The sequence below is a fragment of the Calliphora vicina genome, chromosome 5 (genome assembly GCF_958450345.1).
Source record: "Calliphora vicina chromosome 5, idCalVici1.1, whole genome shotgun sequence".
Classification (NCBI taxonomy): domain Eukaryota; kingdom Metazoa; phylum Arthropoda; class Insecta; order Diptera; family Calliphoridae; genus Calliphora; species Calliphora vicina.
In genome coordinates, this window is record NC_088784.1 from 76,012,741 (window position 1) to 76,029,440 (window position 16,700).

The following is a 16,700-nucleotide window of genomic DNA, read 5'->3' on the forward strand; positions in this document are numbered from 1 at the left end:
AATACACTGATTATAATTTGGCGTACCATCTTTTTTTAAAACCAGTATTGCACAAAGTACAAAAAGTAAATAAATCATTTGCTGTTTTCTGATTTAAAATTCAAGGAATTTGATCCATTATCGTCGCCAATTGAAAATTGTTTAATGTTTTTGACACATTTTTCATACTAGTTTGATGAATGAGAGATAAAATAAAGAACGTTTTAATTATTGAAGATTATGACAAAAATAATACGACAAATTAAACTAATTGAGCAATTGCGACAAAGATTACCATATGAAAACTCTACGCAAAATCAATTTTTTTCGCGTTGATAATAAAGTAGTAAAACCAAAAAAAATATATTATGTCATATTGATAGTGAAAAATTAAAGTGCTAATAAAATTACGAAGCTTAAGGCTCAGGGGCAGAATATATTAAACTACAAATGGACAAATATAGAACCAACAATGTCCATTTTCTGACATGGTTAATCTAGTATTTAACTTTTTAGTACTTCCTTTAAGTAAAGCAGATGAATTTTATGAACATATTTTCTAATTTTTTATTTAAAAATAAATATAAACCAAAATTCTTAATTTATAATATTTTAGCTTTTTTTTGGCTTTTTTTCTAAAGCGGTTTAGCTTTTTCTGGCCTTTTTTTGAAGCCAATATAGCTTCTTTTTTCGCCAGCTCCTGGCAACACTGCACATACCTTACAAAGAAATTATTTTAATTTCTACACAGAAAAAACAGATTCGTGTTGGCAACCGAATTTGTTGCCAATCGAATGATTCCATCTTCGTGACCGAATTTTACAGTTGTGGCTACAAAATTTTGTTACTTCAACCGAAATTCTTCTTTGTCAACTGACTTTCTGTTGATAGAATCGAAAAATTCTATGTGTGCAACCGAATCATTCGATTGGCGACAAATTCGGTTGCTATCACGAATCTGTTTTCTCTGTGTAAATATCTTGTGAACTATAATTGCAAGATTCTTCAAACTTTGTCCGAATAGCTCTCTTAGCATTTTAGATACCGGAAAATGGTATAAGATCCTTTTACATTTTTTTTTATTTTATTACGATTATTAAGCTAGTACAGGCGAGGATCCAGAGTAGGTGAAGTAGGAAATTTTTCATATAAAAAAAGGAATAAATAGAAAAATGTAGACCAAATTTTAATTTTTATTCTAGGATGAAATTTCTTCAATTATTTACGCTCTTGAAGTGGTGAACATCGACAAAGAATTGCTATAATTGGACTGTACTTAAACTTATCAACTCCGTTTTGATATTGGCTGGTCATTTGAAATGTTTGTGGAAACAAACATTTGTTGTCTGAAGTTTGATTAAAACTTAATAAACTAAACGACTAAAAAAGCGATAACGACTCTCATCTTGTCGTTGACACATAACAAATATTTGAAACTATTTTACATTTGTATTAACATTGTTTAACTGTATGATGTTGCAGGTTCAATATCCGCCAGAGACTTGTCAAATTGTGGCAAAAAGTTGAAATGTTATTAATAAATTTAAAAAAAAAAAAATTGACAAACTATTTTTTCAACTACTTAATACAAGTTAACTACAAGTTTGTGTTTATTTAGGTTAGATCCGTGATATAGTTTTTAAAAGTGTCAATTTATTACAAGTATTATTCGTAAAAAGTATTAGAATTAGCACCGGTTCATACCAGTTCTGTGTCACTTCCCTTCTCTCAATGGTAATTGTGAATTATATTCTAACTAGTTGATAACATTGAAGAGTATGTCGCTTAGTTAAGAGTTTTCTCCCACCCTAATATCAGCAGACTTTAACAGAAGGCAAAGAGTTCATTGAACACAATATTTACTACATTTTCCTCGACACATGTTAGAAGAAGACTACTTTAAAAACTTTTTCTATCATTAACACAGTTTAACAGAAGACAAAATTCAGTATTTCATTGTACATCTTGTCATAAAGAGAGTTTGTAGAATAAACTAATCGCACAGTGCGGCCAAAGGCACCTTTGCGCGGCCGCACTGTGCGTCCGGGATCATTTGTACAAAATGATCCACAAATTTTTATATGGGGGTTTTGATTACGAATCCGTTATCAGAATTAGCAAATTCTTATAATTTGATATTATTAGGGTATATAATTGAAAATTTATTAAAAATTAACAAATTTACAATGGTAATGGTGATGTTAGATGGCGATGTTAGAGTGCATTCAACAAATACATGCATACGTATTTGTGTGGCTCTACCTTAGTTCACGTTTTCGAGAACTTACTGTATATTGATTTATTATACATTATTTCATATACATTAAAACATACCACCTTACAAGCAAAAAAATTCGCCATAAGCCCACTAGTAAGTATTGTTGCAAGGTAGTTACCAAAAAAAATTAAATTTTTTTTTACCTAACGTAGGGCAGCTAAATTTTCGTTTATTTGTTAAATAATACTTTGACTTATTACCTCCATTAGCTTAGATATCAGGAAAAAGCTGGAAAAAGAAATTTCACTCAATCACATCAATTTTGTTTAACAAATTAAAATTAAAAAATAATCCTTACATATCACTTTCTAACAATTTACTTTTTAGAAATTTACATTCAGATTTTGATTTTGCGTATTATACTTACCTTCAGCTGTAGAATCAATTTTGTTTCGTATGATTTGCTTGATTACAAAAACTTTGGCACGTGTTTAACGGAAACTCCTACTAGTCGATCTTTCGTATGGTAGTGTGCCATTCGTGTGAAGGCCTCATTCAAACTGAAATTATGAAGGGCATTTGAGGCAAGGGACCTTACTAGGGTATTCGAATTATTAGATTTTTCTCTTGTTCGAATAAAACGAATAATTCGAATAAGAGATTTTAAATTGTTCGAATAATTCGATCACACGTTTAAAATTAATCGAATTATTCGAATAATTTAGATATTTTTAAAAAAGTAAAGAATGAAGTTTTGATGTCGGTTTTTTGATATTTTATTGTTAAAGAAAAACAAAAAATATCTTTAAAGTTCAAATATTGATAATGTATAAAAACATTCGAAAACAAATTCCATCATTAAATTTTCAACAGAAATATTCTGATCAGATTAACTCCCAAACAATCTATAAAAATTGACTTGCAAACCCTTTAGTTTCCGTTTTGGAGCTGTGCTTTATACAATATAAACGTATTAAGAACTTTTTTATGTCGTTCATTAATTCGGGTTTTAAATTGAGTAACTAATTCTTTAGTAAATTAATTATTCACTATTTCTAAATTATTTATAACAAATTGTATTATACATCAAGCTCTTTCAACGTTGCCGAATCTTTGCTTAATAAAGTGGTCTTGGGGAGTTACACAATAAAGGGAATCTGTCCAAAGTTTGATATCTTGTCAGTGAACGTGGCTAATTTGAAGTCAGACAGTGCATGATGACGCATTTACAAATACGCAAAAAGTTTATTATCATGTTAGACAAAAATGTTCAACGATGTTCACAATCATGTATAAGACGAACTCCATGCTTTTCTTGCAACAAAACGTTAGTTTGCAATATTTGTGTTTATCATTAGATTTATTAAATATTTTGCAACACTTACGTACGCGGTTAATAACATCACTTCAATATATTTTAAGATCATGGCCTTCATCTATTTCAATGTAATCATTATAAATGTCATCCTCAATATCACTTTCAACGACCGTTTCAAAATCACATACTCCATCACATTCAACTCCACTTTAATCTAAGTTAAAATTTTGATTATTAATTGCGATTCTTCTAATATTTCGCCAGCTAAATAACAAATATTTTATTCCGTACCTTTTATTATCATTGGTTCAAGTCCTAAGTTAAAAATTTTGAAAGATTTGTTTTTAGAATTGTAACTTCTTGCAGTAATATTTATATATTAATAGAAGGAGCTATCGGAACACTCATCTACAGTGATCGAAAATCCCTTTGTCTTTAGTTCTTTGTCGAATTTCAGAAACAATATAATTTTTGTGAGTCATTATTACTTATTTAAATTTGAAATTATGAAAAATTTTAAGCAATTTAATAAATTTAAATATATATGAACATTTATTCGTTTTATTCGATTATTCTACATAAAATTGTTCGAATTATTCGTTATTCGAAAATGGCCATTTTTAAATTGTTCGAATAATTATTCGCAAGAAATTATTCGATTAATCCAACGATCATTAATCGAATGAATACCCTAGACCTTACTATGATAATTTTTTATATCCTAGAGGATTTCTTTAACCAACCCAATGACAAAAAACCCCCAACTAAAAACTTGTTTTTTCGACTTTTGGCCGGACAAAGGTGCCTTTGGCCGAACTGTGTATCGTTACGTCGCTTTGGCCTTCTATGGGGACTTGAACCAGTTATGGTCCGAACTGTACAGAATTTGATAGATTGATTCATTTCTTAAAACTTTAAATATCTTAGTTGACTCTCTTAGTTAACTATCAACTGATTTTAAGTATTTAAGTAACCTCTTTATGTATTTCTCCAGCGAACATATTGTTCCATCCGTAGAAACTTCCCTTTAACAACATTTGTTGTTTAAATTGTAGATCAGTAGTTTGAAAATTGTAACAATACTTTATTTATTTAAATTTTAAATAAATAAAGAAGTGTTACAATTTTTAAACTACTGATCTCTTTTATTTGCAATTAAAAGAATACGTGTTATTTAACCTTTGCTTTACCAAAGATTTTTTTATGTACATGGTTTACCAATACACATCTGCACATACATATATCCGACGAACAAAATTTTAAAAAATCGAAAAACCTTATAAAAAGGTTCAAATGTTTTTACTAAATTAGTGAGTCGAAATTTTATTTAAATCGAAACAAAATTAAAAAAATTATTTAACTAATAAAAACCGAGAGGTCACCCGGGTGGGTATTGGTAAAGCGTAGGTTAAAGGAAATGAGCCACCATTTTTAAAAGGTAAAAACGTAACAATATATTATTTTTAATTTTTCATTATTTTCCGGTTTTGGAGTTGTTTTTTTTGTGAAAAAATTAAAAAAAAATGGGTTTGCTGGAGAAGTGTGTGTTTCTTCGAAGAAACATTTTCCATTAACTATCAGACTTCATTTTGGGGATGTCTTGGGACTAAAAACATGATAATCTACAATATTTTGATACAAAAAATTATCTGAAATTGTGCACATTCGTTATGGCCATATTTAACAAAAAAATATACTTAAATTTAAACCAACTTTTAACATGAAATCCTGTTACTAATTAACTTAAAACTTGTATTGGAATATAAAATTTGTAAACAGAAAATGGAAAGAATTCACAGAAAAACTAAACTATTCGCTTGAAAACTAAAAATAGGAAAAAAACTAAAAAAAAAATAAAATTGCAAACATTTTAACATAAAAAATTAATGCGTTTGCAAGTGTGCATGTTGCCATAAAAACGAACACCAATAAAATGCAAAAACTTAAAAAAAAATATACTGGAAAAAATAGGGAAAAAACTAAAAAAAGTGAATAATACAAAAAATAAACGTAAGAAAGATATTTTGTATTTTAAACTGGAAAATATGGAAAAAAAAAAAGAAAGAAACAAAAATGAAAAGAATGTGGCAACCAACCCAAGACCATAAATGTGGTATCAACAAACTAAAGCCGCCATATTTAATAATACACCTTCGTTCTACAACATGTTGGGCTTTTTGTTTTTTTCTTTGTATTAATTTTTTTTAAGGAGTTTTTGGCCCCCAACTATGTACGAGTTGAGTAGGAACAAGTACTTTGCAAAGCCGCAAAATGTACTTTTTCTTTTATATAACTTTTTTGTTTTTTCTTAAAACTGTTTAGCCGTAAGATTATGTATAAACTTAAGAATGGTTGGGATTTTCTTAATGCATATGTATCTGTATTGTATTTAGTATATGAAAAATAAAAGTCTTTAAATCATGCATCATGTATTGAATATTTTATGTTTGCCACGTTAGTTTCATGGCTTTATCCGTAATATAAATATGTTATTCTTTAGAGTTTTGATGCAAAATCATCTTAAACACGCATCTTCATGTCGAAAAAGGATATTTACAGGCAAACAAAATAAATAAAACACACAATCTGGCTTGGATAAATGTTAAAACAATGGAATTATTAAATCCAAAGCCCTATATTTACACATTTTGGAAAAGTAGACACGATATCCTATTTTCATTGTTATGCAACTTGTCTAACATTTCCAACAATCTTTCATCAGTGATGTGATAAGAAGAACTTCGAATAAATTAATTCAAATTGAGCTAAATTCACTAAAATCCGAAATAAAAAATGAAAGCCATTTATTCCATAGAGCCATCCCGAAAATCTAATTGCTTTAGCTTCATTCAAAGGCTTAATTTATATAAAATTCATTCATTTTTAAATCAATTCATAATGTTAATTCAGAATTCAAAATGTTTGTATATTCAAATCTATTGGGTGTGCGACTCAAAAATGCGGGATTTAATTTGAAACATTTAAACAATATAAATTTATTCAAATTATTTCCCATTGTTAGCTATGAATTTTTCTATCTTTCTAGCAATATATGGAACTGCTCATCATTTGAGGTCATTAACGAATCAATACAATATCGGATACTCTGTTCCAAAGTGAAGCGTATCCTAGAGAGAGCGTTCTGAATCGATCGAAACAAATAGTAGTATGTGGAAAGGTCTGGACTATAAAGCGGGTGAGGCAAAACTTCAACCAATTCATTCTAATATATCATGATGTAATATCACGGTTTCATGTCTGGCCGCATATTCTGGACATTTTTCGGCCAATGCTCGATTCAAACGAATCAGTTGGGTTCGATACAGGTTCCCTTTCTGGTCTGGTCAAATTTCAACAGCCCATATCAGATAGGACCCTTTTGATGCTACCAAATACAGAGAATTACCTTAACGCCATGGACATTTGGCTTTGGTGTCGATTCGGGATTTACATACGATCTCTTACGCTTCGGGTTATTGTAATGGATCTATTTTTCATTGCAAAACAATGATTTGGTGAACATTTTTTTCTTTTTTACCAAATTCATTTGGGCCTAAAATAATACATGGATATATCTTCAAAATTTTCATTTAAGGGTAATTTTTGTTAAAGAAAAATTTTCTTATATTTTTGAAAATTTTGAATTAGTTCATCCTAATAACAATTAATTTCAAACAATTTTCAAAATTTCCCATATATTAAAATATTTCCCACCAAGGGAAATTTTAGTTTTAAGTGAATTACTAAATTTCAAATTAAAAAGAAATTTAATACAAATTTTGAAATTTCCCTTTTACAAAAAAATATTTACTAAAGAAAATTTTTGTTGAAGATAAATTTTTGCAAATATGTTATAAGTTCTTCTTAGTAAGAAATATTTGATGACAATTTTCTAAATATCCTTTATATAAAAAAATGTCCCATCAAGGGAAATTTTAGTTTCAAGTGAATTTTTGAAAAATTATATATTTTTTCAAAGTAAATTTCAAATTAAACAGAAATTTGATACAATTTTTGAAATTTCTCTTTTACGAAAAAATTTAATTTAAGAAAAATTTTTGTTAAAGTAAAATTTTCTCACATTTTTGCAAATTTTGTATTAGTTCCTCCTAAAAACAATTGATTTCAAAAAATTTTCAAAATTTCCCCCATATAAAAAAATTTCCCATCAAGGGAAATTTTAATTTTAAATGAACTTTTGAAAAATTTTATATTTTTGCAAAGTAAATTTCAAATTAAACCAAAATTTAATAAAATTTTGTAAATTTCCCTTTCACGAAAAAATTTTCCTTTAAGGGAAATTATTGTTAAAGAAAATTTTTATTACATTTTTGAAAATTTTGTATTAGTTCCTCCTAATAACAATTAATTTCAAACAATTTTCAAATTTCCCATATATTAAAATATTTCCCACCAAGGGAAATTTTAGAAATTTTTTTTCCCTTTTACGAAAAAAATTAATTTAAGGGAAATTTTTGTTAAAGTAAAATTTTCGTACATTTTTGCAAATTTTGTATTAGTTCCTCCTAAAAACAATTGATTTCAAAAAATTTTCAAAATTTCCCCCATATAAAAAAATTTCCTATCAAGGGAAATTTATGTTTTAAGTGAATTTTTGAAAAATTGTATATTTTTGCAAAGTAAAAATTTAATAAAATTTTGTAAATTTCCCTTTCACGAAAAAATTTCCCTTTAAGGGTAATTTTTGTTAAAGAAAAATTTTCTTACATTTTTAAAAATTTTGTATTATTTCCTCTTAATAACAATTAATTTCAAACAATTTTCAAAATTTCCCATATATTAAAATATTTCCCACCAAGGGAAATTTTAGTTTTAAGTGAATTTTTAAAACTTTTTATATTTTTGCAAACTAAATTTCAAATTAAATAGAAATATAATAAAAATTTTTAAATATCGTTTTTACTAAAAAAAATTTATCTAAGGGAAATTTTTGTTGAAGATAAATTTTCTTAAATTTTTGCAAATATGTTATAAGTTCTTCTTAGTAAAAAATATTTTATGACAATTTTCTAAATATCCTTTAAATAAAAAAATTTCCCATCTAGGGAAATTTTAGTTTTAAGTGAATTTTTGAAAGATTTTATATTTTTTCAAAGTAAATTTCCAATTAAACAGAATACGAAAAAATTGAATTAAAGTGAAATTTTTGTTAAAGTAAAATTTTCTTACATTTTTGCAAATTTTGTATTAGTTCCTCCGAAAAACAATTGATTTCAAAAAATTTTCAAAATTTCCACCGTATAAAAATATTAATTTTAAGTGAATTTTTGAAAAAATTTATATTTTTGCATAGTAAATTTCAAATTAAACATAAATTTAATACAAATTTTTAAATTTCCCTTTTACGAAAAAATTTCATTTAAGGGAAATATTGTTAAAGATAAACTGTCTTACATTTTTGCAAATTTTGTATTTATTTCACCTAACAATTAATTTCCAAAAATTTTAAAAATTTCCTCTATATAAAAAATTTTCCTCTCTCTGATTCCGTTTATATAAATCTGTTTAAATAAGACATTTATGACAACAGAGTCATATTTCGGGAGGACATTTGTATGACAGCTAGGTGAAATAATAGACCTATTGTAGACATTTTCATCCTTGGGCCGAAAAATATGTATGTGCCAAATTTGATCGAAATATCTTGAAAATTGCGACATTTAATTTCTGCCAGCCGGACAGCCAGACGGACATTGTTAAATCGACTGAGTCGTTCGTTGCATTATGGTGGGTGTTAGATACTCTGGTGGTTTAACACATCTAACACATTAAAAACTAAATTTACTCAGAAATTGTTGATTTTTCTGTAAATTGGTTGGTCCTTTTGTTATAAAATTTAAATTTGTTCTCTTTGGAAAGCCTTCAATGTCTCAAATTGTACATTTTCTTATAATGAGGTGAAAAAATCGAATTTAAAAAAAATGAATATGATAAAAAATGTTCTTGTGGAGAAAGGTGATAGAGCTTAAAATGTTCATTATTTTAATTATATGGTTGTGATTTAAATATTATTTTCATACAATTAGAAACAATTTAAAGTGCAATAATTAAATAATTAATTAAAATCAATCTATTCATTTTGTACGTAACCCTTTAATACATATGTATTTACATTAACAAGGGTTTCTATTCGGTAACAATTTTTGGGGAATCCCATAACATTTTTCCATTAAAAGTAAAGTTAAGTAAGCCAAAATCAATATTGAAAAATTATTTGAAATTGTCATCCCCCAAATCAAGTTTTCAAGAAGAGTTGTGGAGTTGGTACATGATATTTAGAACGATTCAGGAACCAGTTGTTTGAAATTTTCACCATAGAAACTAATTCTAGAGTATCTTTGAAACAGTTCTAGAACTAGTTCTTCTTTGTTATATTAGGATCTAGTTTAAAGAAGCAGAGGAGGAATTTGTATTGTTTCTATGGTTGATTTATTGAGCTTTAAAAGACTTATTTTTAACTAATTTATTTTTGAATTCATAAAAGAGAAGTTGTTCCCGAACTAATAACTGTTCTATAGAACTAGTCTAGAACCAATGTATAGCTAGTGCCAAACAACTGGTTTCAGAAGTAATTGCAACATCACTAGTTCCAAGGCTGTCATTAAAGAATCTAAAGTTTTTCTGATTTAACTGTTGTAGAACTAGTTCTTTTAGAATAAGTTCTGAAAATTTTCCTGGGAATGATGTTTTTTGTTTTACTTTAATTAACTTGTACCAAAATTATTTGCTTTTTTCGGTCAAAATGATCACCGAGAAAAAAGTACGTGAAAAAAAAATTAAAACTTTTCAAAAAAATCCAATATGGAGAGCTATATTCGGCTGTGCCGAATCTTATATACCCTTCACCAAAAATTTTATTTTTTTCCAAAGTTGTATAATTTTTTTAAATTTAAAAACTTTTTTTTTTAATATTTAGCGAAAAAAATGTTTGGTCAAAAAAAATTCGGGTTAAAAAATATTTTTTCCGATTTGACCCATTGTGGGTCCAACTTACTATGGTCTTATATACGTCGTTACAAAGGTCTTTGAAATATCTATCATTAGATATCCATATTGTCTATATTAATGACTTAGTAATCCAGATATATGTATGCCAAAAATCGAGGTTGTCCTGTTTTTTTTCCTTCTATGTATCTCAGCCGATTTTCTCTATTTTAAATAGAAACCGAGCCGGAAGAATTTCGTAGATATTGATGTATGAATCGTGTACGTAAGTTATTTGGGGGCTTCGGGAAGTTGATTTACCCTCACGAAGGTGAAGGGTATAATAAATAGTGTAACCGAACTTTTTTTAATCTAAACACATTAATAAGAAAACCCATTATTTTTATCGTTATTTAGTTATTCAATATTTTTTTGTTGGGACACCGGTGTACCCGTGGTCGTCAAAGGATTAAACAGCACAGAGCGCCTTCACTATGGAAAAAGGCAATTGAGTGGTATTCAAACAATAACGTCAATTTTGTGCCACGGGAGGCAAATTTACCCAACTGTCCTGAACTACGACCTGTTGAAAGGTATTGGGCTCTTGTAAAAATGAGAATTAAAGATCGCAGGACTCCCAGGACTCCAAAAAGGTAACGGAAGCAACTATTAAATCTTTAATGTGAAGATTTCCGGAAAAAGTGGATAAATTTATAAACACCGAGTAATATACCAATATTTGTAATGAATATGAGAATTTTTATATTAAACGGTTTAAGTTTTATTTAACCTAATACAAGTAGTATAAGGTTTTCCTGACTCACTCTTCATAATTCTCGGAAATAATTTTTTTTTTAATTTTCCCCGGAATTGTAAATATTTCCAAATATAAGAAACCCTATCTTAACCTATGTGTGTTTGTATTTCATAAATGACTTAATAAAAATGTTTAAAATACAAGGATTTTCTTTGCTCAAATATTCCTTTTGAGAATGTTCCCAGCAAAAATTTTATTTACCTAGTAAACCAGCAAGTAATATTGCAGCTAAGTAAGAACTAGTTAGTATTTGACTGAAACACTAGTTATTATACCCATCGCCATGAGTGGCAAGGGCATATATAAGTTTGTCATTCCTTTTGTAATTTCTACATTTCTCATTTGCGACCCCACAAAGTATATATTCTGGATCGGTATAGATAGCGAAGTCGATATAGCTATATCCGCCTGTATGTTGAAATCAAATTTCCGTAGCCCTCAAATATTTTTTAAACCGAATTGGTTTAAAAAAATCTTTTTTTAAAAAAATTAAAAAAAAAATTGGAAAAAATTATTTTAAAAAAAACTTTTTAAAAACAGTTAAAAAATATTAATTTTGTTTAAGTAAAAATATTTAAAAAAAAAATATTGTTAAGTATAATTTGGTGAAGGGTATATAAGATTCGGCACAGCTGAATATAGCTCTCTTACTTGTTTTTGTTAGCGGTTTGGGAAAATTCTTGGGTTCGCTTACAAATATACTTACCGTAGGCTATAAAATAAGCAGTTAAACAAAATAAAACTCCAGAAAGTTGTGCTAGATGGAAAACTGTATAAAAATAAGTACATACTCAACTAAATAATAAAATGTGTTGGGTAACGACCATTCCTTACAAAGTAATGTATGAAGTAACTAGTTGCCATTACCAAAAATTAAAAAAATCTTGCTGGGTTATTTAAAGAAACGGCAATTATTTTAAATGCTCATACTCATAAGTCTTATTTAATGGAGGCCCAAATAAATGTGTAATTAAATAATATTTTTAGATTTATAAAATGTCTTGTATTTTTACTATAACAGTTAGATTCGTAACAACTTTGATCCTATAAAGTTTAAACAACATGACTGAGCCAGAACGTCTATTTACTTTGGATGAATTTCTCTTGAAAATGCAAATATCTCAAAAATATACCAGAGTAATATATTTGGATTTTCGCCGTGATAATGAGACACAACCGTTTCGTTTTAAAACAATAAAATTTCTGTATGTGGCCATCAGTCTAATGGTGATTGATTGCATTTGCAATATAATGAAAATTATAATCGAAATCAGTTCGAATCGTTTAAGTGAAGCTAAACAAATCGGTGCTGTATTCAGTATTGAATTCCTGTGTTTGGTGCGCGGTGTTTCGGTGTTGGCGAAATATAATAGAATCTTAGATTTGACAAATTGTTTGGATAAAATATTTCCACGTAATCTGGAACTGCAGAGGCGCATGAACATCATGAAACTAGTGCGCTATTTGGCAATAAGACATCGGATTTTACATGTTTACGCTATAGTGGGTTTGACGGCTTTCATTGGTCTGCCACTGCTCAAGTATTTGGTTTTCTATGATCGTTCCAGTGGCCTGCCGTTGTTGGATGAATATCATCAACATGCCTCTTGGTTTCCCTATCAGCTGAAGCAAAGTAATCGTGCCTATCCCTACATGTATGTGTATGAGACATTTATAACGATCTTTGGCATAAATTGCCTCTTTACTTGGGATCATATTTATACGGTTACGGTGGCTCAATTTGTCATGCATTTTGATTATATTAATGATCAATTGGAGGAATTGGATGCCAAGAAGACATTAGAAGACAGCAGTTCAAAACAGTTCTACAGCAGTTTAAGGGATATTGTGATATATCATCAGCATATTTATGAGTAAGTACATCATGATAAGCTTCCGAAAAGAATTTTACAAAGTTTTCTTTGTTGTAGAAATTTCTATAAGAAAATGTCACTGCTGGAAATGTACGATTACACGGTCTGTGAAATTAATTTTTTTTTTGTGCGACCGATTTTAGTAAAACACCAAAAAATTCCAAATATTTCTTTAGTTGAAAAACAGATTTTTTATGAAAATGGAAAAATCGTTATTTTGGTGCAAAATTTTTTTGGTGAAAAACGATTTTTCTGTTGGAAACTTTTTTTGGTGAAACATTTATTATACCCTTCACTATCGTGAGAAGAGTATATATAAGTAGGTCATTCCGTTTGCAATTTCCACAATATAATTTTCCAACCCTATAAAGTATATACATATATTCAGGATCCTTATTAGGGTTTTTAATTTCCCGACCATTTTTGATTCCCGGGAATCGGGAAATTTTTTTCTACATTCCCGGGTACCCGGCTATTCCCGAAATATATAATGAGACTGTAAATTAGGAATATTATAGCCAAATTTCATATAAAAACTTAGTGTTATAATTATTAAATATCAGAGCTTCGAATTAATTAATTAATTAATAAAATTTGAGCTTAATTCACTAAAATCTAAAGAATGTCAGCCTTTCATTTCATAATATTGAATTTTTTAGATTCATTCCAAAGCCTTTGTTTAAACTGAATTAATTTTAAAGTTAATTAATAACAGAATTTTTTCAAACTTTAAATTATTGTTAAATCAAATCATTTACAAAATTAATTAAAATTAAAATTGTCTTAATCCTTTTTGCACTAGGTTTTAATTGAAGAAAATTTAATCATTTAATAAATTTTGTTATGGATTTGAAGAAGAAATTTAAAGAAATTAGAATGATTCGATAAAAAATAAATTCTCTAAATAAGGAATTCGCTTTTCAAATTTTCATACGAAAAATCCCAAATAAATAATAATAATAATAATAATAAGCGGTCTATTATTGCCAAGATATAAGCAAGTAAAAAACTTTTCACTGTATTTTGGTGAAAAAAATATAGTTCTAAGTTGTTTTCTATGTATTTTCGTCCGTTTTTAATTACCGGGATTCCCGACTAAAAATCCCGGGATTCGTGTATTGAAAAATTAGCAAAATTCTCGGGAAATTTGCATCGGGAATTCCCGGGATAAAAACCCTAATCCTTATAGATAGCGGAGTCGATTAAGCCATGTCCGTCTGTTTGTTGAAATCAATTTTCTGAAGACTACTGATATCTTCGGGATACAAGTCTTTAATAATTCTGTTAGACATACTTTCGAGATGTTTCCTATTTAAAATCAGCAAAATCGGTTCACAACTGGCTGAGATATGAGGAAAAAACCAGGACAACCTCGATTTTTACCTATTTTTGACCTATATCTGGATTACTAAGTCATTAATATAGACAATATGGATATCTAATGATAGATATTTCAAAGACCTTTGCAACGACGTATATAACACCATAGTAAGTTGGACCCAACAATGGTTCAAAATCGGAAAATATATTTTTTAACCCGATTAAAAAACAAAATTTTTTTTAAAACTTAAAAAAAAAATTTAAAATTTATAGAATTTAAAAAAAAATTTAAAAATTTTAAAAATTCGAAAAAGACAAAATTTCCAAAAAATTAAAAACAAAACTTTGGAAAAAAAATTTTTGTTTACCTAAAAATATTTAAAATTTGTATTTTGAAGTATAATTTAGTGAAGGGTATATAAGATTAGGCACAGCCGAATATAGCTCTATTACTTGTTTTTCAATTCGTTTTTATACCCTACACCTTCGTGAGAAGGGTATATATAAGTTTGTCATTCCGTTTGTAATTTCTACATTTTTCATTTCCGACCCTATAAAGTATATATATTCTGGATCCTTATAGATAGCGGAGTCGATTAAGCCATGTCCGACTGTCTGTTGAAATCAATTTTCTGAAGACCCCAGATATCTTCGGGATCCAAATCTTCAATAATTCTGTCAGACATGCTTTCGAGAATTTAGCTATTTAAAATCAGCAAAATCGGTCCACAAATAGCTGAGATATGAGGAAAAAACCAAGACAACCTCGATTTTTTACCTATTTTTGACCTATATCTGGATTACTAAGACATTAATATAGACAATATGGATATCTAATGATAGATATTTCAAAGACATTTGCAACGACGTATATAAGACCATATTAAGTTGGACCTACAATGGGTCAAAATCGAAAAAAAAATTTTAACCCGAATTTTTTTTCACAAAAAAAATTTAAAAAACCAAAAAAAATTTAAAAAACAAAAAAAAATTTTAAAATTTAAAAAAAAAAATTTTAAAATTTTTAATTTTAAAATTTTAACAATTAAAAAAACAGCTGGAAAAAAAATTAAATTTTGTTTACCTAAAAATATTTAAAATTTTGAAGTATAATTTGGTGAAGGGTATATAAGATTCGGCACAGCCGAATATTTTTAATACATAGTATTTTAAGGAATTTCGCTTATATCTCGTTCATTTCAAAACGATGAAAAGGTAAAGCTTATTTAGATCATTTCAGTAACTGTAGTTGCAGTTATTTTGCTAACGGTTGCTTAGCGATAACGATATTTGATGATATTTCGAAGAATCTATAAACACTCAAAAGGGTCTTCCGAAATATGACAGTTCGTAGCGGCCATATTGTTTAATCTACATAGTGTTATGTTCGTAAGTAAGTTGATCCAATTTAATTTGATTTAATTCCAGATTGGGTGACAAACTGCGTAAAACATTCAATTTATCGCTGTTCTTAACGGATATCGTAAGTGCCGCCTCAATATGTTTTCACATCTATTTGATGGCCAACAGTGATGACATTCTTGCCATAATACTCTTCATTTTCCCATGTTTTGTGCAAGTTGCATTTACTTTCGACAACTGTTACCAGGGCACCCGAGTAGCCGAAGCGGTATGACCTGATTCAATCAATACATCTCATCTCATTCACTAATTCTCTCAATAACATCTATTTCAGAGTGCTCGCATGCAAATGGCACTTTTCGAACAAAACTGGTATGATGGATCATTGAAGTATCGAAAATTCTTTCCCATGTTAGTGCTGTTCGCCAATAATTCATTTACACTAAGTGGTTTTAATCTCTTTAGCATCGATATGGTTCATTTTCGGGGGGTGAGTTTTATACGAATGTAATTTGGTAAAATTTTATTAATATTTCTCTTTCAGATCATGATGATTGCCTACAGATTGTTTACTTTCCTACAGACAAGGGGTAATAAGAATTTTCGTTAGATATATGACCAGGTTGATTTTGCCATGGATAAAAAAAATATTAAATGCATCTTTATGTACTTGAAATTCGAACCTTTTAACGGGTAAAAACTGTATTTTGGTACATGTATATTTAATAGACATAGAAATAAATTTAAAATCATATTCTTTAAAAATTGTATTTCTTCAAACTTGACGGGTGTTCAAGAGTGAAAAAGGGAAATTGGTACTTTTTCTCCTAATGGTACTTTTTTAATATTATAAATTACACAGGGCAA

General features: G+C 28.2%; 1 protein-coding gene across 1 annotated transcript; it reads left to right on the plus strand.

The window, feature by feature from the left end:
- Nucleotides 1-12,339: 12,339 nt before the first annotated feature.
- Nucleotides 12,340-16,443, plus strand: Or88a (Odorant receptor 88a). The gene is made up of 4 exons (XM_065512887.1): nucleotides 12,340-13,151; nucleotides 15,900-16,101; nucleotides 16,168-16,323; nucleotides 16,378-16,443. The coding sequence occupies exons 1-4, from the start codon at nucleotides 12,340-12,342 to the stop codon at nucleotides 16,441-16,443; spliced, it is 1,236 nt and encodes a 411-aa protein (XP_065368959.1).
- Nucleotides 16,444-16,700: the final 257 nt, after the last annotated feature.

Excerpts from the sequence above, each read along its gene's own strand:
- Or88a (XM_065512887.1), top strand. The coding sequence starts at position 12,340 with ATGACTGAGCCAGAACGTCTATTTACTTTGGATGAATTTCTCTTGAAA. Across the intron at positions 13,152-15,899 it reads TATCATCAGCATATTTATGA|ATTGGGTGACAAACTGCGTA; the intron begins GTAAGTACATCA and ends ATTTAATTCCAG. Across the intron at positions 16,102-16,167 it reads GCACCCGAGTAGCCGAAGCG|AGTGCTCGCATGCAAATGGC; the intron begins GTATGACCTGAT and ends CATCTATTTCAG.